Here is a 24011-nt window from a genome sequence, read left to right on the forward strand (position 1 = left end):
ATTTCTTGTTGCACAGGGATAATTGGATTCAGAAGGTAAAAATAACAGTTTACACTCATTTCCTAGTGTTCCTTTTCTGAATGTAGCTGATTCTATCCATCATTGATCAATTGGAATTGGATTAGCTCTTCTCTATGTTGAAGATATCCACTTCCATCAGAATACATCCTCGCACAGTATCATTGTTGAAGTGTATCTTCTAGTTCTGCTCGTTTCACTTAGCATCAGTTGATGTAAGTCTCTCCAAGCCTCTCTGTATTTCTCCTGTTGGTCATTTCTTCCAAAACAATAATATTCCATAACATTCATATACCATAATTTACCCAACCATTCTCCAATTGAGCTTCTAGCCACTATGAAAAGGGCTGCCACAAACATTTTGGCACATACAGGTTCCTTTCCCTTCTTTAGTATTTCCTTGGGATATAAGCCCAGTAATAGTATGGCTGGGTCAAAGGGTATGCACATTTTGATAACTTTTTGGGCATAATTCCAGATTGCTCTCCAGAATGGTTGGATTCTTTCACAACTCCACCAACAATGCATCAGTGTCCCAGTTTTCCCACAGCCCCTCCAACATTCATTGTTATTTATTCCTGTCATCTTAACCACTCTGACAGGTGTATAATGATATCTCAGAGTTGTCTTAATTTGCATTTCTCTGATCAATAGTGATTTGGAACACTCTTTCATATGAGTGGAAATAGTTTTAATTTCATTATCTGAAAATTGTCTGTTCATATCCTTTGACCATTAATCAATTGGAGAATGGCTTGAATTCTTATAAATTAAAATCAATTCTCTGTATATTGAGATGAGGCCTTTATCAGAACCAGCATTTAAATTCTTAAAAGAGAAATTAAGAGAGCTGCAAAAAGAAATAGACAGCAAAACTATAATAGTGGGAGATCTCAACCTTGCACTCTCAGAATTAGATAAATCAAACCACAGAATAAATAAGAAAGAAGTCAGAGGTAAATAGAATACTAGAAAAGTTTGATATGATAGATCTTTGGTGAAAGCTAAATGGAGACAGAAAGGAGTATACTTTCTTCTCAGCAGTTCATGGAACCTATATAAAAATTGATCATATACTAGGACATAAAAACCTCAAAATCAAATGCAGTAAGGCAGAAATAGTAAATGCATCCTTTTCAATTGAATTGCAATTAATGCAATTAAAATTACATTTAACAAACAGCCATGGGAAATTGACCAAAAAATAATTGGAAACTAAATAATCTTATATTAAAGAATGATTGGGTAAAACAGCAAATCATAGACATAATTAATAACTTCACCCAAGAAAATTACAATAATGAGACATCATGCCAAAATGTGTGGGATACAGCCAAAGCAGTAATAAGGGGAAGTTTTATATCTCTAGAGGCTTACTTGCATAAAATAGAGAAAGAGAGGGTCAACAAATTGGGCTTACAACTAAAATCGCTAGAAAAGGAACAAATTAAAAACCCCCAGACAAACGTGAAACTTGAAATTCTAAAAACAAAAGGTGAGATTAATAAAACTGAAATAAAAAAAAAAACACTATTGAATTAATTAATAAAACTAAGAGTTGGTTCTATGAAAAAACCAACAAAGTAGACAAACCCTTAGTAAATCTGATTAAAAAAAAGAAAGAGAAAAAGCAAATTGTTAGTCTTGAAAGTGAAAAGGGAGAACTCACCATTAATGAAGAGGAAATTAGAACAATAGTTAGGAGCTCCTTTGCTCAACTTTATATCAATAAATTCAATAATTTAAATGAAATGGAAGAATACCTTCAAAAATATAGCTTGCCCAGATTAACAGAGGAAGAAGTAAGTAGTCTAAATAGTACCATTTCAGAAAAAGAAATAGAACAAGCTATTAACCAACTCCCTAAGAAAAAATCCCCAGGACCAGATGGATTTACATGTGAATTCTACCAAACATTTAAAGAACAACTAACTTCAATCTGTATAAATTATTTGAAAAAATATGGATTGAAGGAGTCCTACCACATTCCTTTTATGACACAGACATGGTACTGATACCTAAACCAGGTAGATTGAAAACTGAAAAAGAAAACTATAGACCAATCTCCTTCATGAATATTGATGCTAAAATCTTAAATAAGATATTAGCAAAAAGACTTCAGAAAATCATCCCCAGGGTAATACACTATGATCAAGTAGGATTTATACCAGGAATGCAGGATTGGTTTAATATTAGGTAAACTATTAGTATAATTGACCATATGATCATCTCAATAGATGCAGAAAAAGCATTTGATAAAATCCAACATCCATTCCTACTAAAAACGCTTGAGAGTATAGGAATAAACGGACTATTCCTTAAAATAATAAGGAGCATATATTTAAAACCGTCAGTAAACATCATATGTAATGGCGATAAACTGGAACCTTTTTCTGTAAGATCAGGAGTGAAACAAGTTTGCCCACTATCACCATTACTATTCAGTATAGCAATAGAAACACTAGCCTCTGCAATAAGAGCCAAGAACGAGATTCAAGGAATTAGAGTAGGAAATGAGGAAATCAAACTATCACTCTTTGCAGATGACATGATGGTATAGAGAACCCCAAAGACTCTGCTAAAAAGCTATTAGAAATAATTCAGAATTTTAGCAAAGTTTCAGGATACAAAATAAATCCACATAAATCCTCAGCATTTTTATACATTACCAACACAACCACAGATAAATTAAGGATTTGTTACCGATTTGCATTGGTAATAAGAATTCTTACTACCTTATGCTATATTATAGACTTAATCAGAAATAAACCTAAATTTTCCCTATATAAAAAAATTACATAAAACCATGTATTTCCACCATATAGTTTTCTTAAGTGCACATTAGATTTAACAAGATCATTATTGATTAGAGAAATTCAAATTAAGACACTACATACCTCTCAGACTGGCTCAGTTGACAGAAAAAGATAATGATAAATGTTGAAGGGGATGTGGGAAAATTGTGACACTAATATGTTTTTGGTGTAATTTTGAACTGATCCCTACCATTCTGGAAAGCAATTTGGAACTAAGCCAAAAGGGCTATCAAAGGGTGCACACCCTTTGATTCAGCAAGTTTCTCTACTGGATCTGTATCCCAAATATATCATAAAAAAGGAAAAGGACCCACATGTGCAAAAATGTTTGTAGCAGATTTTTTATAGTGACAAAGTATCAGACTTTAAACAAAATTATAAGAGAGAACATTGTTGAACTGTTGAAAGCATAATTTTGATTACTTTAAATTAAACTTTTCTTGTATAAATAAAACCCATGTATTCAATAATAAAAGGAATACAGGAAATTGGGGGGGAAACTTTCATAGACAATCTCCAGATAGGATGTGCTTGGATTGGAATGCTGTTGATGTTTAAGGTATGATGAGCTAGTTGATTTAATAAAACCTGAAAAACCTTGGACATATGAAGGAAATGCTATCGACCTTTAGAGAAACACATGTTAAGTGGAAATAAACATAGTACAATTTTATAGAAGGCTATGGGTGTATAGGAATATATATGAATGTTTAAAGCTACCTTTGTTTTATCTATCTATGTATCATCTATATCTGTGCTTAATTGTTTCTTTCTTTAGGGCAGATAGAGGAGGGGAAGAGAAATTAAAAAGTGCCCAGCAGAGAACAATAACAGGCAACAACATAAACAATAATAAAGAAGCAAAGAAAAAAAATGGGCAGCTTTGAAAACAATGTGTAGTAATTATTATTAAGATTTCTTGAAATGGAAATTTATCATTTTATATTGAATCTTCTTTTACCATCTCCTATTTAAGTGGCATTTTTTCCCATTTTATTTTTGAGCTAAAAAAAAAAACAACTATTGAAAAAAAAAGGAAGAGCAGAAACTGACATTAGCTATGGAAGGGCATTGAGACAGAAAGGAATCCCAGAAGAATCCTGATAATTCTGGACGTTTTACTACACTCCAGTGTGCCTTGAGAGGATAAAAGATCTTAGTGCTATGTGGTGAAAACACATTGAAAGGAGAAAAAAGTAGTAATCCACTACTCATTCCATCTCTACCTCCCTCCCCCCAAGTTGCACCAAGGTATAATTTCTTTACTCTTTCCTAAATTTTGCTGGAAGAGTTCTATTCCATTCTATCTAGAAAGATTTAGTAAGATTTGTACCCATTTGTGTGTGGGATCAGAAGAAAATAACTATTTTATTCTATTCCTGGTTATTTGCATACATGCATAAGTGTTTGCTATGGAATAAATACTTTTTGCCTGGTTTGGTGATAGATTTTAATGCATTGGGTCAACTCCGGCATGATTTGTATAAATGATTACCTTAGTCAGTCACCTGTAACTTGAGAAAAATAGCTAGGAGCCTCAGAGTCATAGTTATCTGATGACTTCTAATATTTTATATTAATATATCTTGAAATAAACATGCACCAGATATCTTGCAATCTGTTATCTTCTGTAAAATTTTGCATTTGAACCAGCTCATTTCTATGGTCCCTTCCCCCTTCTATATTGTATGATCTTGTAAAATAAATCATCTAATTTCCCTAGCAATTTAAATGAGAAGAGGAGAAAATATTGTAACATTTATTATATACATATATCTATAATATATGTATATAATTACACACATATGTTATATATATATATATATATGTATATATATATATATATATATATATATATATATATATATATATATATATATATATATATATATATATATATATATATATATATATATATGAATGTATGCAGATAAGGAAAATAAGACTTATAAAGGATAACCTTTTGTTATTAAACAACCAATGTGATCTAGAGTTTTGGAATTCATTTTGAAAACTCTTTGCTATGCAATATTACCCATTAAACAAAGAAATGACTAGTAGTTAAGACTGAATGTTCAATTCAGAAACTTTGTATCCAAGGCAGACTTTCCTCTAGTTCTGGAGATCAATTAACTGATGCAGGGGATAAAGCTCTAGCCTTCTACTCAGGAAGAACTGAATTAAAATTTGATATTAGACACTAGCTAGGCAACTCCCAGGGCAAATCACTTAACCTCATCTCAGTTTCCTCAATTGCAAATTGACTACTTCCTCACAGGGTTGTTAGTATCAAATGAGATAATATTTGTAAAGGCCTAAGTATAGTGCCTGGCATATAGTATATTCTTATTAAATGGTTATTCATTTGTATATCTATATAGATATAGATATAAAGATAGATATAGAGAGATAGAATGACAGAGAGACAGAGACAAACAGAAGAGAGGAAGAGACAGAGACAGAGACAGACAGAAGAGAGGAAGATAGAGAGGGGAGAGAGAGAGAGAGAGAGAGAGAGAGAGAGAGAGAGAGAGAGAGAGAGAGAGACAGAGAGAGAGAGAGAGAGAGAGACAGAGAGACAGAGAGACAGAGAGACAGAGAGAGACAGACAGACAGACAGAGAGAGAGACAGAGAGAGAGACAGAGACAGAGAGACAGAGACAGAGAGACAGAGAGACAGAGAGAGAGAGAGACAGAGAGAGAGAGAGAGAGAGAGTGAGAGACAGAGAGAGACAGAGACAGAGACAGAGACAGAGAGAGAGAGACAGAGAGAGAGAGAGAGAGAGAGAGAGAGAGAGAGAGAGAGAGAGAGAGACACAGAGAGAGAGAGAGAGAGACACACACACAGAGAGAGAAAGAGCCAGAGCCAGATACAGAGCAGACTCAGAGATATCTAGTCCAAATGCAAGATTTTACAGAAGAAAACTGAGATTGCAAAACATATAGTTCATGTTTATTTCAAGGTATATGAACATAAAATACTGAAAGTCTATAGAGAAATTAGCTGTGGAGCCCCTAGCTTTTTTCTCCAACCCAGTGTGACTGGCTAAGGTAATTATTCATGTAAACCACAGTCTGAGGTGATCCAGTACATCAATGTCTATTACCAGAGCAGCAAACAGTCAACTGATTATTATGTGAATAATTAGGAAGAGAATAAAATAGTAGTCTTTCTCTGAATTTCTGGAGAAAGAACTTAGAACGGGAGATTTGGAGAATAGTTGAGAGACAAAGTCTTAAATAGAAAGCAAAATAAACATGAGGGGAAGGCAAAAAGGAAGAACAAAAAAAAAAAAGGAGGAAGAAATTAAAAGAAAGGGGGACAGGAAGGAGGGAGATAGAAAACGAAAGCTAAATAGTAAAAGGGTGCCAGAGCTGAAAACTTCAACAAAATCAGAGGGAATTTCCCAGCAAAAGCCTAGGTCTTGTAGAAAACAGCAGTTTTATGGCTGGTGATTGTCCCTTCCTTTTCCTAGAGGAAGTTTAGTCACTTTCGATATCCTTTGAGTAAACAGCTTTCAGACCTGATGTGAAGTGGAGAGAGGGGACCAAAACTGAGGGATCATGGCTGGTGAGTAGGGGGATTTTAACTGGCTGTAAATTGAGATCTAGAGTAAGGTACCTCTGGATCATAAAGCACACTCTATTTCGCTTTGATTTTACTTTGAAAGAAGAAACAAGAGAGGCAGACAGAAAAGAATTCTTAGAAACTGAAAATGTTTTCATTTTACTCTGCATTCCCATACTCTGAACAGGCCTTTCTTCTTAAACGGGAGAAGATGAGACAACTGAGGAGAGATTAATTCGCACAGGTCCGGTGAAACAAAAAGAAGAGCAGGGGGAGGGACTGTTTATTGCTGTCTCCAGGACATTCGTGTGTTTTCACTCCAAATTTTCAAAAGTTTCTCTGCTTTCATCACATTATTTCCCTCTTCAAGGATTTGCACCAACTATTTTGCTCATCATATAAAATCTAATTTCTTTTGCCTTTCAAGATTCTCAACATTTTGTTACCAACCTATTAAACTGAAATCATCTCTCTATGCTCCTTTCTCTAATAAACAACTGCTCCCTCCTCCAACAATGCTACTCTGCTTTATTTAAACTGGTTTCCTGATTGACCTATTCTCAATTTAATTCTCATATGGCTTTACTTCTGCTGTAGTCAAATGTTTGTAGTGCCTGGTACTTTCCTTTCTGACTTTATAAATTGTTCTGATTTTTCAAGACCTACCAGCTCCATAAAACAATTCTTAACTCTTTAAAAGAAAAAAAAAACAACAAAAATAACAAAAATCACCTTTTTATTATGGTTTTAAACACCCCAAATAGGCATTTCTAGTTACATAGAACACAAAACAAAGAATTGCAAAGAAACCATTAATCTGGGTTTCATATAATTTACATTTAAAAACACATATAATTTCATTTTACTTTCAAAACTGGCCTGTTTGTCTGATTTCCGCCCTCCCCCCCTGAAAAAAAATTTCAGTAATTCTCTCTCTCTTGATATCCTTTTTTTCCTTCCCTTCCCCTTTCTTTTCCCCTCCCCTTGCATCATTACAGCAACTTCTCTCCTTCCACTTTTTCTCAATTAAAAAAAGAATCATTAGAATAAGACAAAAACCCGAAACTTATAACAAGCATAATCAAGCAAAACTAATCCACATCATTTATATCTAAAAAATGGATGTTTTTCTCTACATCTTTAGTCTGTCATTTTTCAGGAGGAGATTAACGTGGTTGTAGTTAGTCCTTCAAGGACAAGGTTGGTCAGGATCCTTAAGTCTTTTAATTAATTTCTTTTACATTGTTGTTCTTGTGTTAGTTGTTCTTCTGCTCAGTTCACACTCTCCAGTATTTTATGAAATTATCTTTTTTTTAAACTTTCATGGTTCCATAATATTTCATCATCACAGATCATTTAGTAATTTCCCATTTGATGAAAAACTACCTGAATTTTTATTCTTCTCACGCCCCTTCTTCACATTTTTGTTTGAAAATATTTTATTTTCCCCAATTACATGTAAAGATATTTTTCAAAACTGATTTTTATAAGGTCTTGAGTTTCAGATTTTTCTGAAATAGGTTATACAGGTACATTTATTTTAAACATATTTCCACATTAGTCATGTTGTAAAATGAGAAACAGAACAAAAAAGAAAAATCATAGAAAATAAGTGAAAATAGTATGATTTGATGTGCATTCAAAATTTATAACTTTGAATTTATCAAAATTCACACTTCCTCACCCCTCATTTTTTAGAATAAGAAACAAAGGTCTAAAGATATTGTGATTTGTCCATGCTCACAATTTGTAATTTACAATTTGTAAATAGTAGACCTAGAATGGGAACACACATAACAGTTATCTTTAATACTCTTAGTAGACTCTCCAGTCCTAGACTCCAGAGCACTATGTTATATCAGAAGAAACAAATAAATAATAAATTTATTTATTATTATATTATTATTATATATTATATATTTATTATATATATATAATTTATAATATATATATAATATATTATATATATATATAATTATATATATTATATATATATATATATAATTTATAATATATAATTTATAATATATTATATATATATTATATATTATATAATATATATATTATATATATTATTTATTATTATTATTATTATTATAGCACTATGTTATATCAGAATAAACAAATAAATAAACAAGCAATAAACCCTACTAAAATGAGTTCAAATATTTAATTTCTAATCCCAGATCAGCCAGTAAAATGCTATATGAATTTATGATTCAATTTACCTATCCAATATCGTGGTGTGGTCAGTAGAGGACAAAATAAAATCAGAAAACCTGTATATGAATCATAAATCTTATCATTTCTAGGTTTGTGATACTTTGCTGAAGCTACCTGGCTTCAATTTCTTCATCTATTAGTTGAAGATAATAACCTTCCCTACCTCACAGTGCAGTTGTGAGATTGAGTTTTAAGCTCTAAAATGCATATAGTCATTTTTCACGAGTGTTGTGAAGATAAAGGAGTTATTTGATGTCAAAATACTGAAAAGAAAGCAAGATCCCTGGAAAAATTATAAGGAAAGTAGATTTGTTATAGCAACATGGAAGGAGTACTAAGTTATAACTGGAGTTATCAATAATTCTAACATACAAAAAAATGAGCTTATCAGATTCCTGTCCCTACCAGACTGCCATGAAACTAGATAAAAGAACACTGGATTTATATTTAAAAAAAAAACTAGATTCAGGGATCATCTTAACTTCTTATTACATGAATATGTTTGGAGTAGAAGTCAAGCATTCTTATTTAAAGTGAGAGTTGGACTAAATGTTAAAGGTCATTTACAATTCTGAATAAAATTATCTTATAAATGTCATTTAAATTTTCTCTCTCTCTCTCTTTTTCTTTTCTGAGGCAATTGGGGTTAAGTGATTTGTACAGGGTCACACAGACATGAAGTGTTAAGTGTCTGAGTTAGATTTGAACTCGGGTCCTCCTGATTTCAGGGCTGGTCTTCTAACCATTGCACTACCTAGCTGCCCTTTAAACTTTATATATCTCAAAGCATCTAATGTAATGCTCTACACATAGTAGCTTATTAATATGTTTGTGGAATAGTATTATTTGAAAGTGTAACTTAGAATACTTCCTAAGCACTTTGGAGTCCACATTGGGCAGAATAATGGAGGTGAAGAAAGAGAAAGTTTTAAAAAAGCATTTTATTGGACTCAGTGCTTGGCACATAGTAAATGCCAAATATTTCTTGATTGATTGGAAGTAAATTAAAAGTGAAGAAGGAAAATAAAGACCCTGAAGAAAAAAAGGAGAAAACCAACGTCGGACTTGCCTATTACTTTAATTTCATTATCAAATAACCAAATATTATTTTGAGTGAGTGAATTAGAGAGGATATGGAATTGGGAAAAACAATTTCTAAGATACTAAAAAAAAAAACTTAAAAGGAAAAGTGTATTGGAGACTCAGGAACAAAAGAGGTTCTCAGAGATCACACAAACTGTTAAGAACTTTCTTTAACATTAAGGAAGAGGTTATGTACTGTTTTCATGATTGAAGAGATATCTTTGTTTTCAACAGATGGGGATACCAAGAAAAATACATTAAAAGCTTTTGAATTACTGGGAAAGAACATAATCAACAGTGTTTTAGATGATTTGCTGGAAAAAGATATACTGAAGTTGGAGGAAGATGAACAAGAGGAGTACCGTAAGGCTCAAATTGATGCTAAAGCTGAAAAGAAAGCTAGAGTTCTATTAAATTCTTTAACTCGGAAAGTCCGCACTGCAGGTCAAGTATTGGCCAGTAGCCTAATTAACAAAGACGAACAGGATGACAGTGATGAGGAGTCTTTGTCTTCTGGTAAGATTCTGCCCCTAAATCATTTCTTAAATGATCTTAAATGATTAAATGATTTCCCTGCCTTTCCAGTTTGCAAGACAAAACTTCCTAACTCATTAATTTATCAACAATTATCCATAAGACAGACCTTTGGGTTCCCCTTAATTCTCATCATCATCCTAATATTCTGTTTCTCTGCCTTTTATTTTCTTGGTTGGACTTGAATGCTGATATTTCTTAGGAGAAGAGATTGGCTACTTTAGAAATAATTTGTGTTATCTCATTTAGCCTTCCTCAATATTCAGGATATTAGATTTTTTATGTCAAAGTCCTTATATCCCTAACTCTCTTTGACTTAAAATCTAGGTGAGACACTAGCAGTGCTTACCATGCCCTATTCTGTTCCTTCTCCCTTTAAGTTTGTACTCCAGAGAGATGTATAATATGAAGGCCTTAACACTTCCTGAGTCATAAAGTGCTCAAGGTTTTGACATGTGCATTGGTGTGTGGACTCAGAATTCAAAGTGATACTCAGTTGAAGCCCTGTTCTACTGAATCTCAATCTTTTCAATAACAGATGGCACAAATGAGCCAAAATCTACTATGGGAACAAACCATCCTCAGGGGTGCCTTTGTTTGCATCTTCACTCAGAGTCTGGAGATGACTCTGGCCTCTAAGTGAATCTTTTGAAAACTATAGGACACTATGTACTCTGTCACTTGGAGCCCTGCAGGTTCAGGTCTCAGCAGGAACCATGCTCCTCCCCACAGTATATACTCTAGTGTCTGATGGATTCCTGAATACCATTTTTATTTTGCACTAAACCAAGAGCATCTAGGCAAAAGAAAAAGGAATGATAAAAACAATGAATAATAAGGGCTGCATCAATTATGGTTTAGTAATGTAACAATATTATGCCTTAAAAAGATACATATATAGTTTTATATATATATATATATATACACATACACCCACACCCACATATATATATATATATATATATATATATATATATATATATATATATATATATATATATGTGTGTGTGTGTGTGTGTGTGTGTGTGTGTGTGTATGTATATAGGGGGTGAATGTGTGTATATAATGATATTTTCTCTTAAAAATAAAATAAGTAAATAACTAATTAAGGCCCAAGATAGAGGAATTTGGAATCAAAGGAAAAGGAAACATGATTATTTGCTGCATATTAATTTATTTTTTTCTATCAAAGGCTAAGTAAGAATTTTGCCTTATATGAATTTTCAACATTTACTTTTTTGTTCATAATTATTATTTAAAGAAAAGAAAAAAAATAAATATAAAGAAACAAAAAAAATCAATTATTTTTATTCTTGTAGTTAAGAGCCATAAACCTAGTATCTTATGCTGAAGAAGAAAAATAATTGGATTTCAGAAATGAAATTGGGATGAAGATAGGCTCATAAAGGAGGCCTTTTTCTCTATGAAGTCTACACTTCTCATCCTAGCTAAAATAATTTATTTTCCCTCAAAACTCTCATTCAACTTTATTCAGTCTTTTTCATTCACTTATATCATTCACTTATATATGTGATAATATTATGATTTCTATTGTCTGTACGTCAATCCAAAAAAAAAAAAAAAAAAAGATTGTTTTATTGAGGACAAGGTCTGGTTTTGTCATTTTGTCTTTGAATCCCCAGAATCGTAGTTGGTATATAATTGGGATTTGATAAATGTTGACTTTAATGAATTAATGAACTAGTATTTATGAGCCTCTATACTTTCTCAGGCATATTTTTGGGTAGAGAATCAAAGTCAAAATTAAAAGTTTACATTGTTTTGAGAGTAAATAGTATAAACATAGAATTAAATAAAAATACATTCAAGTTAATATAAAGAAATTTAAAAGACATTGGCATCTGAGGGAATAATAGTTATTTGTTTATATGTTTTATACTCATTTGATTATAAAGTGATTAAGTCAGGAGCTCTTCTTGTTTTCATGGTATCATAGAATAAAAATTGTAAGACTTCAAAAATCTTCTAGTCCAAAGCTGCTTAACCTGGGTTGCAACTCCATGTAGTGTTGTGTAACTAAATGTAGAAATCATAAAATTATGATTTATTATGAGCAAATATTTGATTTGTATCATATATATATATATATAAAGTCATGTAAAACTTTTTCAGGTGAAAAGGGGTGGCCAGTAGAAAGTTTAATCCAATCTACTTGCCTAAGAAAGCCCTTTATAAAGGCCATACAAATGATTATCTGCTCTTGATTGTCAGCTAAATGGAATTAAAAATCCCTCAGCATGTCAATCACTTCAGTCCCAGCCATTCATTTGCTATGAGGTTTTTAAATAGGAAAAGAAATATTAATATTTTAAGGGAAATTAATTGTTAGCCTAAATTCTCACTTTATTGGAGCTAAAACAATAAATGTCACTACTAACAATATTTTTTATCTTTTGCAGCTTCTGCAGCAAGCCAGGTTGTGCCAGCTGAGCCCACAAATAGACTCAAGCTTTGTTCTCCAAAAGATTTCCAAAGGCAGAGGAAAGAAAGGGAAGCAGAGGTGCTATGCAATTTTTTTTAAAAATATTTTTTCAAGTTCTAAACATATATTTTTTCTCTCTCTTATTTAGAAAGAAAAACAAACAAAACAAAACAAAACAAAACACCCTAAGACAGATATACATGGTCAAGCCAAACAAATCTCTACATTGGTCAATCTCTACATTGGTCACATCCAAAAATGTATATCCATCACTGCTATAAGGTGGAAGATCATTTGTTTTATCGTCAGAACTTTGAAATCATAATTGGTAATGACAATTATCATAGTTCTTAATCTTTTAAAAGTTGCACAATTTTACATTCTAGTTCTATAGACTAGAAGGAGATGGAAACAGTACTTGTCAAGTCATAAGTATTTGTGATGTTATTATTTCCTAGATCATTTGAAATAAATCTAGAAAGAGGTACTTGAACAACCTCAAAGTTATCTGCCTTTTTGCTTCTGGATCTAGATCTCCTTTCTTTTTAGCCTAAAATATATTCTCAAAGCTATCCATTCATATATTTGCTTGTAATTCTATATTTGTGTACACTGCCAAAATATAGATGGCTCTGGGTTTGATGTAAACAACTCAATCTAATTTAAAAGTATAATCCCTTTTCTAAAGTTCTTTGCAATTTCATTTGGAGAGAAGGCAGAGAAGACATATACAGAATGAAGAGTTTAAATAACAAATAGTTAAGTAATAGCACAAAATAGTAAACTGTACTGTTTCGAATACAGGTTTTCTCTTTTACTGCTAATATGACTTATATGAAACGAGTTTGGTTTGTAATCAAATTATTTTTTACATATAAACCTCAATATGTTTTTCTTTCCCCAAGCCCTAACACCCCCATCAATGATACTTCTTTATAGGGGAATGTTTTGCAGAGGGTATATTATTAAAAAATCAATAAATATAAGTGTCCCACTGGCAGATATAACAAAAGCTCAGAAAAGGGGAAGAATGAAAATTGAAGAAGGATTTGTAGTGCAAATGATACTTGATCTTGAGACAAGAATCAGATTTGAATTGTTGGAGAGTCAGAGAAAGAATATTCCAATTACTCTCAGGAGCCAAAATTAATATCTATACCTGTTATTCATTAGTCTATCTATTTTCACATATGTATGTTTGTATGTATATATATATATATATAATATACACAGTGCATTTATACAAATATGTGTACACACAGTTACATATTAACATTTGTATATATTAATGCATATAAATGTGCATATTAATTCATATATGTATACTCATACACAGTGAATTACAATGATAGGTTATATGTGTATATCCATAAATATCCATAAATTAACTCTATCTGTTTTATAAATGTAAATATATGCAAATATACATATTTATCTGATTACATGTTCATATCTATTTCTAAATCTTTATACCATTTAAATTTAGGCATATATACATATATATATATATACACATATATATGTGTATATATATGTATATATATATACATATATATACACATATATATGTGTATATATATATGTATATATGCATGTATACACCACATACACACACACATATCCACATAGATCTCAGACTTATGCCTTTTCCACACTAACTGCTTACTTTCATAGAGGGCATCCATGAACAAGAAAGTAGAAAGTATTATCTTCTTTTAAGACACAGTAAAGAACAATGAGTAAAGGTAGCCTGATTCCCTAAGTATGAATCTTGATTGGGCTGTGAAGGGGAAGAGTGAGTTCATCAGTTCACTCCAAATTTGTTCTTTGCAGATATACCCAGTGAAAGAGAAGGAAGGTCGTACCCGGTTGGCTCTCATCATCTGTAACATAGAATTTGAACATCTCTCCGAGAGGACTGGGGCTGAACTTGACATTCAAAGGATGAAAATCCTTCTTGAAGAGCTAGGATACAGTGTGGTTATCCTAAAGAACCTCACATCTTTGGTAAGAGCCAGAAGTAAGTCCCCTGTCCCCTTACCAGATCCTAGAATCTTGGTCTAGATACTGCCAGGTTATAATTTATAATTATAATTTCATTGTCCTACTAGAAATTTAACTGATTCTATTATGGACATATTCAGGGCTTTAACTCTATACAAATTACATTCATAAAATATGACTCAGAATATCAGTGACTATTCAACTCTCTTGAGAGATTTGCCACCCAATATATTTGATAACTCTATTCACAATCCCCTTTGAGAAGCTGCTCTCTGAGCTTATTATGATTATAGTATTTATAAGAAACTTAAGAGAGGAAATTGATGTGTAGTAAGGTAAATCAACTACTCAAGAACAGAGAGATAATATGTCTTCTCTGATTCTAATATTTTTATTTAACTAGGAGACTTGATTATTAGGGATTTATTTATAGAGTTATTTAAGTGATGTTCTTTCTTTTGCTACTAATCCTGCTACCTGAAATATCTATATGTCCTCACGTTAATTTGGCTACTTAGTGCATTATTTTCAAATGTTGTAAATACCTTTGCTGTAAAGTAAAATACCCTTTATTTTCAGTAAGCTATGTCCCATGCTCATCATTCTATCTCCTTCTTCTCAATCTTCATTTTACTGAAATAACCAGATTTCAGGTATATTAGTGAAATATGAAGAAATGACCTGGGTGAAATTTCTATTTTAGATTAAGAATAAAGGAGTTCAAAGATCATAAATTAGGGTTTCAACAATATTATGCAGGAGGTTAGAAATCAATCAATGCATTGAATATGGATTATTATGATTTGTTTCATGGCTTTTCATTTGCTACCTCTTTGATTTTGGACATGTCACTCAGTCTCTCTTGGCCTGAGATATCTTATATGCCAAATAAATTGGGGAGAGTAGATGATCTGTAATTTATCTCCCAGTTCTAAATCTGTTATTCTATATGATGCAGGTGATGGAACATTCCCAAAGCCACAGAGGAATAAGTGTAGAGGTCTGCCAGTTATTTGGCATACCGATATTTTAATATAGTTTCTTTTTAATATTTTTACATTAGTAATTATACTTGTGTACTAATGACACTAGGCTGACTTCATAAAATGAATCAAATTAATCTCCTTTCCTCACCTTCAGTTAGTTTTCTTTTGGTTGAATATTGGACTTTACACCAAATTCATGCATTTCATTGCTCTCTTTTGTTGTGTTCTTAATCAGGTAGATATTAATGGAAGGGAACATGAAAATTCAAACTGTTAATGTTCATATTTTGATGCTTCTTAGAATATTTCAGCAATTACTGGTATAAGGAAGGATGGCTTTGAAAAATCTTTCAAGCTCCACTATGAAACATGATTAATTAATACAACACAGAAACAAAAGTATAGTAGAAGGTAGAAATGAATGAAAAGCTGCATATTAGTGCTTCAAAGCAGGGTAATTAATACTAAGAAAATAATCAAAGATTTTTAGAAGGATGTGAAATGTGGACAGTTGTTATTGGTTACACTGTTGCATGTTGACAAACAAGTAGAACAATAAAAACAAACAAACAAAAAAACAAAACAAACTAATTGTTGCTTTGAGGGGAAAATATTATGACCAAGATAATACAAAGGTTAGAATACTGAAGATTCAAAACAGGTTATTTTTATTGAAGAAATTAATTTGTTGAGGATAGTGGAATGAAATCGGGGACTGACGAGTTCTTTTGAATTTCCATCAAAGCAAGTTTTAAAATGTTGCCTCAGAATGAATTCTGGATGTTCTTTCTAGTGAGGACTACTTAGAAGGTTCACAGAAAAGGTTTGTCCCACTGGGGTGAACTTGGAGTACAATCTAGTGTATGCTGCAAAAGCTAATGTCACGTCCCAGCAAGACAGGAGCAGACTTTAGGGGTGATTCCTCCAACAGCTTCTGGAGCTCTCATGTCACATTCAGTAAAGGGATTGGGAAAATGGTCAGAGGAGAAATAAAGAGAATGGAAAAGAGTGCTTGTAGTCCAGAAGACTAATGACCACTCATCTTCTCAGATCATTGCATTTTGGAAAATTTGAAACCTTAAAGATTCCCAGAACTAACTCTGAAAAGCCCTGAAGTTTGAAATAGGGTCCCTTCCACCTTAGAAGAAGAGCACAATTTGAACATAATATTAAAAGTCAAGAAATAGGCTGAAAAGATGAGCAAACAATAAAAAAATCCAGATTATAGTGAATTCCTATGGTGACTGGGAAGTTCAAAACATAAAATTCAAAAGAAGTGAGAAAAAGACAAAATGGCTACACCAAAAGTCTTAAAGAAAATTGTAAATTAGTCTCAAATCCTAGAAGAGTGCCAAAAAGTATTTAAAAACCAAATAAGAGAGGTAGAGAAAAAATTGAGAAAAGAAATGAGATGTAAGAAAATAATCAAAACAAAGGGTCAATGGCTTGGTAAAGGAGGCACAACAAATACTGATGAAAATAACACTTTATAACAAAATAGGCAAAAATGGTAAAAAAAAAAAAAAAAAAAGCACAAATATCGCCTTGAAGAGAAAAAAATGCCTTAAAATCAGATTGGAGCAAGTGGAAGCTATTGACTCCACCAAACCTCAAGAAACAATCAAACAAAATTAAAAGAATGAAAAAATAACAAAGAGAAATATCTCATTAGAATTATATAATTGACCTACAAAATAGTTCATTGAGACATAATTTAGAGTACTTGAAAACCACAATTAAAAAAAAAAAAAGGTCAAAGTCACATTTCAAGAAATTATCAAAGAAAACTATCCTGCTTTTGTAGAACCAGAAATCAAAATAGAAAATGAAAATACTCACTATTTCTTCTTGCAAGAGATTAAATGAATGAAAACTCAGGAATATTATAGCCAAATTCTATAATTTCCTGGTGAAGAAGAAAATACTGCAAGCAATCAATGTAGAAAAATTCATATATTATGGAGTTATATTCATGACTCAGCATTTAGCAGTTTCAATATTAAAGCATCAGAGGATTTAAAATATTATATTCTGGGGGACAAAGAAACAAAGATTACAACCAAGAATCACTTACCTAGCAAAAGTGAGTATAATTTATTAAAATTATACATTAATTTTAAATGAAACAGACACTTAGTCATTTCTAATTTAATAAAAGATGAGAGATGAATAGAAAATTTGACTTTAAAATACAAGATTCAAAAGAAACAGAAAAAGTAAACAGAAAAGATAAATAATAAAGAATTAAATAACATCAATCTGTTTACATTCCTAACTAGGAAGATGGTTCTTGCAATTCTAAGAACTTTTCATTAATACAGTTTGAAGCAGTATACATATATGCAGGACATAGGTATGTGTTACCTGTGATGGGATATTATTTTAAAAAATGAAATTAAGAGATTAGAAATAGAGGTGATTACATTGGAATGATATCTAAAAATAAAATTAAGGAGTGAGAAAGAGAAATCCACTGGAACAAAGAAAAGAGAGTAGAATGGGGTTTCACATAAAAAATATGTGAAATAGCTTTTACAGTGGAGGAGAAATTTGAGGTATGTGTGTGATGGATTATAGTGTGCTTTCTAGAGCCCCCAAATTGGGATGCCAAAATGTACTATGCTTTCTATAGCCCCCATGCTAGAGTGCCAAATATACCATCCAGACTAGCTCTCTGGAGGACCTTGGGACAACCTCCGGTCCTTGGTCTTAGTGGAAGAGTGACAAAGGCAGGAGACCCACAAGGATGGTCAAAGATGGAGTCTGTTTATTTCCAGTCCTCTCAGCTACTAAATACCTTAGTATGATTATATCACTACAGCACATTGATTGTGTACCAACTACAGAACTATTACATTACCACATCACACTGAGGAAGTGCTAACTATAATAACATTATATCACCACAGCACATTGCTAACTATAAGTATCCTGCTATTGATATGTAAATTCATCTCACTGTAAGTGTCCCTTGCTTCAAGTAGAACACAGGTTGTCACATGCCTTCCTTTACTTCTCAGGAAGGGTGAGAGCACCAAAGGGAGATGGGGAGCCAAACCAGACATTATCAGCAGGTTCCCTCTGAGCTAAAGCATCTTATATACCTTACCCATTATCTGTGGCCCTGTACAGTGGACATTCCTTGAAACTTATTCTCCTCAGAATTATCTTGAAGAAAAAAAGAACAAACACATTCAATTTGTTGTGGAAATCCTCTTTACCTTAGAGGGAAGTAGCAGGGAAAGGGAAATAAGAAAAATGAGGAGTTTATAGAAGGGAAAGCAGATTAGGAGACATTATGGTTAGAATTAAAACACTTTTTAATGATAGAATAAAGAGAGAGAGAGAACAAAGAAAAAAGAGGGAAATAGGATGGTGTGAAATACACAGTAATCATAATCGGATTTTTTTAATGGTAAGTTTCTCTGATAAAGCTTTCATATTCAAAATATAAAACTAAGTCAAATTTGTAAGAATATTAGTGATTTTTAAGCTAATAATTGGTCAGAGGATATTAACAGGTAGTTTTCATACAAAGACATCAAAGCTATCTGTAGTCATAAAAAAAAGTCTTTGAAATCACTGTTGATTAGAGAAGTACAAATTGAAAAAAATTCTGAGGTACTACCTCCTATTTATCAGATTGGCTAATATAACAAAAAGAGAAAATGACCAGTTTTGTAGAGGATATGGGAAAATATAGGACACTAAAGCATTATTCACAGGGTAATAACCAATTCAACAATTCTGAACAACAATTTAGAACTATGCCCAAAGGGCTATGAAACCATGCATACCCCCTGACCCAGCAATACCTTTATTAGATATATACCCTCCCACAAAATAGAAAATAAAGATCTCTATATACAGGATAATTTGGAAAAAAATAGACATAGGGAAGAAAGCAGAATTAATAGGGATCAGGAAGGCTTTGGGTAGAGTCTGAAGAAAACTGGGGAAGTAAGGAGGCAGAGATGAGTAAGAGAGCATAAGTGCATAGGTGAAAGTTAATGAAATTTCTCAGAGTTAGGTGAGGGTGTGTTTTGTTTGAGGAATAGCAAGGAGACCAATGTCCTTGTAAAGTAGAAAACATAATTGGGGTACAGGGTATAAGAAGATTAGGACAATAAGAGGACAAGATAGGAAGGGCTTTCAATGTCAGATAATTTTATATTTTCTGGGGGTGGAATTTGTTGAAGAGAAACAGAGAGAGCAAGGGAGGGAGAGAATTGCTCAGATTTGTGCTTTGTGCTTTACAAAGGTTACTGAATAATTGAATGGTGAATAGATTGGAGTGGAGAGACTTATGACAGGGGAAAAAAAAAAAAAACAGCAGCTATTTCAATAGTCCAGTCATTGAGGTGAGAAAGGCCTTTATCATAAAGGTGACATTTTTAGAGGAAGGAAGGGAAATGGGGTTTATTCAACATGTTGGAGTGAAAGATGCTGAGGAGTTGAGAATGATGTTTAGTTGTGAGCTTGAATACTTGGAATAGTGGAACTCTTCAACAGTAATAATAAATTTAAGAAGATAGGAGGATTTGAGAGGAAAGATAATGATTTTAGTTATGGACATGTTGAGTCTAACATGTGAAAAAAGTCAGTTTGAAATTTCAATAAGACAGTAGAGAATTTAGTGTTGGATAACTAAATTTGAGGATCATCTGCCTAGAAATGGTGATCAAATCCATGAATAATGAGATAAGTAAATGAAATAATAGAGGCAAAGAAGAAAGGCAGGCTCACAACTAAGATCTGGGAATCACTCAGATTAATGAGAATGATAGTACTATTCCATCACAATCTTACATTATAATCTGTTTAGCCTTTCATCAATTTATGGATATTCCTACAATTTCTAATTCTTTGCTACAGCAACCATTTAAAATTATAATTACCATTTATGGATTTTCTATTTTATTTATTATTTATTATTTTCTTCCTCAGCCTCTCTTTTTACCCTATCCCTATTTTATCCACCTACCTTCCCCTTTCCTTTTCTACCCACCCTTTCAAGAGTCCTGCCCCCACCCATTCCCCTTTTCCCCCAATCCTAAACCAGAAACTCCTCCAAAAGTCCCTTCTCCATTTTCTCTCCCACCCTCCCAAATTTCAACCTCCATACCCCATCTAAAAGTCCCTTTCCAATCCTGTTCCCAAGTTTTTTCACTTCTCCACATGTTCAGCGGACTTCTATTGTTTACTCTAACACAGATAACAGTTAAGGTCCTGATACTACCAATCTTCCATCCATACCCTTTGTATATTCTTCCTTTCACAACTTATTTATTTATTTTTGTTTACAATATAATTGTTCCCTTTTACCTTCTCTTACCCAGTTTTGGTTTTTAAAATCTTTATAAAACTCCATTATAAAATTTTATACACTCCATTATAGACAACTCAGGCCCAACCTTTCTTTCAAACTACCTTAGTAATGATGATAGCTTTATGAATACTAAATTATTTTCATATTACAAAACAAATAAATCAGTGCCTTATAATTAACCTTTAATATTTTCATTTTCTTTCTTCAGGATCTTGTATATCAAATTTTCCATTGAGTTCTGGTCTTTTTATTAATTTTTTTTAAATACCTGAATGTCATTTTGTCAAATGACCTTTTTAAAGATTATTTCTTCAGGATTATACTCAATTTTGCTGAGTAACTTATTCTTGGATGCAACTCCAGCTCTTATACTCTTTGGTCTTTTAGAGTGCAGAGTATAGCTGCTAGCTAGGTCTTGTGAAATCATGATAGTATTTCCACTGTATTTAATGTATTTTTTCAATTTGTTTACATTATTTAACCCCTAACCTGGGGGTTTTGAATTTGGCTATGACATTCTGGTAAGTAGTTTCTCTTGGATTTCTTTTAAGTGATGAATGGCAGATTGTTGGTTTTTGTTGTTGTTGTTGTTGTTGTTGTTTTTGTTTTTTGTTTTGTTTTGTTTTGTTTTTTTGTTGTGTTGTTGTTGTTGTTGTTGTTGTTGTTGTTGTTGTTATTTATTTCTACTTTATACTCCAGTTTTAAAATGTCAGGGCAATTTTCCTTATGATATTGTTGGTAGGGTTTTTGTTTTTGTTTTTGTTGTTGTTGTTGTTGTTTTTAACTTTCAGTTAGTTTGACAATGTTTATAGTCTCTCATTGTTCTCCAAATCTTTTGTTGTTGTTATTATTATTTTCTATTTAGATATTTTATATTCTCTTCTGCTTTTCCCCATTTTTATATCTTGGTGTTTATCGCATCATGTGATTCATCTTGCCCAATCCTGATTTTCGAAAAAAACTTTTTTCTTCCCTAAATTTTTATATCTCTTTCTTATTATTTAAATTTCTTTTCATAATTTTCTTGCATTGCTTTTATTTTTTCCATATTTTTTCCTCAATTTTCCTTATTTTATTTTTTATTTTTTTAAAAAGTTCTTCTAAGAACTCTTTTTGGATCTGTGGCCATTTGATGTTACTTTTTGGGGCAGGAATGGATTTTTACTTTTTAACTTTACTATCTTCCTCTTAATATAAATATCTTCTTTTACATCAAAGTAGCTATCAATGGTTGGATTCTTCTTCCTTTGCTTGCTCATGTTTATTTATCTTATCTTATTTTTAGTAACTTAACATTATTATTATCAAGTTTTAATCCTGAGTTTTAGATAATGTTGATTTAGGCCTTTTCTTTCTTACTTTTGTTTTCTGAATTCTGTCCCAACATCCAATTTCAAGGATTCCTCTCCTCTGCTAAGCCACAGTTAGGACTACCAGCATTTTGCTCGGCAAATTTTTACTCCCACTGGTGTTATATGCTCACTGCTTCTCCTCATTTCTATTTATAATCCTATTAGTCATGGGTTTTGGAAATAACAGAGGGTCTTCGATGTTTTCTCATTCATATATCTGCTGTTCCTTAGATTAAAGTTTGTGAGATAAAAGTTCATGAGGTTAAAATTCCTGAGGTTCTGAAGTGAAAATTCAAAAAGTGAAATTTCTTGAAGCCCAGTCTGGTTCCTGACAGAGCTGTCCGCAGAGTTTGTGATTCTGGTGGAGTCACTTCGCGTCTATACTTCAGTCAGATTAAACTTCTGTATATTCTGCGGTCCTTTCAAGTTGTCTTAGAAGGATTACTACTTTACCCCTTTATTTTTGTTGCTCTACATTTATTTTGTGGCAATTTCTGTTTGTGGAGGAAAGCTGAAAAGCCTCGAAATTTCTACAATTCCTCTTGTCAGAATGCTCCCCTATCATTTGCATCAATGTTCTCTAACTTCATACATTGTCAATATACTCATTTTATATGATCTCAGCTTTATCTCTGTCACACGGAAAGATGATCATACATTTAGCCTTGCCTTCATCTACAAATGCATCACTTCTGTGTTCATGAACTCTGACATTTCCTTTTCTGATCATAGTCTATTTGAATTCTACCTGTCTTCTTTCCAATCCCAAAGCATGTTCTTTGTCTACACAACTTCTTGCTATGTTTCTTTCATGCCTTCCAGGCCATCATACATACCTAATCTACACTCACCTTCTTTCTGCATTGTGACCTGTTAATGGACCACTTCAACTCTGTATTTTCTTCTCTTTGCGTTCCTTGATCCTTTGTCCTTTCCCTGATCTTGCCCTGCTAAGTCTCAGACACTCAATTTCTATTCACTTTGTTCCCATATACTCCTAACATTGCTTAAAAATGTAGGGGAAAAAATCACAAAATCATGTTGACTAGGTTTACAATAAATTTGTGTTAAACAACTTGAAATGAGCCCTCATTGCTATAGCCAATGTTTTTAATGTTTCCTAAATATCTCACTCACCCATTTATCACAACTTCTTTTCCATACTTTTTAAAAATCCTTCTTCAGACCTCCTGTGGTTTGTGTAACTCTCTTAGATGATAACCTTTCCTAAAATTTTACATAAAATATTGAGGTTATTTATCAAGTGCTCACTCTCCTCTCTTCCTTCTTAACTTATATTACCCAGATGTCTTCTGCCATTATTTTCTCCTCCTTCAACTCTCTTCCACATAATTTAATGAACTTTCTTGCCAAAATCAACCTTTCTACATGTACAAGGATACCATTCTATTTCATTTTCTCTAGCACATTTTCCCTTCTATCTTGTGTGCATTATCACTCTCCTTTAATCATTGCTCTTAAATCTTTCCCTGAGTACTGGTTACTTCCCTATAAAATGTGTATAAATATACCTATAAAAATGCCATGTAAATATCTTTAATCATTTCACTTTATCCCTACTAATTTGCACACAACTGTACATTTTTCTGATTTGGAAAGGTAGGTAGACCCAGGAATGATATAGTAATAAGAAA

General features: G+C 32.3%; 1 protein-coding gene across 2 annotated transcripts in view; it reads left to right on the top strand.

Moving 5' to 3' along the window:
• Positions 1 to 24011, top strand: part of LOC141563383 (caspase-1-like) — a 51526-nt gene that overhangs the window by 19586 nt on the left and 7929 nt on the right. The window contains exons 1-4 of one of the 2 annotated variants that reach the window (XM_074304376.1): positions 6174 to 6405; positions 9943 to 10224; positions 12663 to 12763; positions 14519 to 14692. The exons of the other annotated variant lie outside the window; for it this stretch is intronic. Coding sequence (XP_074160477.1) covers positions 6399 to 6405; positions 9943 to 10224; positions 12663 to 12763; positions 14519 to 14692 — 564 coding nt within the window. The 5' untranslated portion in view covers positions 6174 to 6398. Of the gene's footprint in view, positions 1 to 6173; positions 6406 to 9942; positions 10225 to 12662; positions 12764 to 14518; positions 14693 to 24011 lie in introns of those variants that run through there. 2 annotated transcript variants of the gene reach the window in all.

The sequence above is a fragment of the Sminthopsis crassicaudata genome, chromosome 3, assembly GCF_048593235.1.
Source record: "Sminthopsis crassicaudata isolate SCR6 chromosome 3, ASM4859323v1, whole genome shotgun sequence".
NCBI classification, from domain to species: domain Eukaryota; kingdom Metazoa; phylum Chordata; class Mammalia; order Dasyuromorphia; family Dasyuridae; genus Sminthopsis; species Sminthopsis crassicaudata.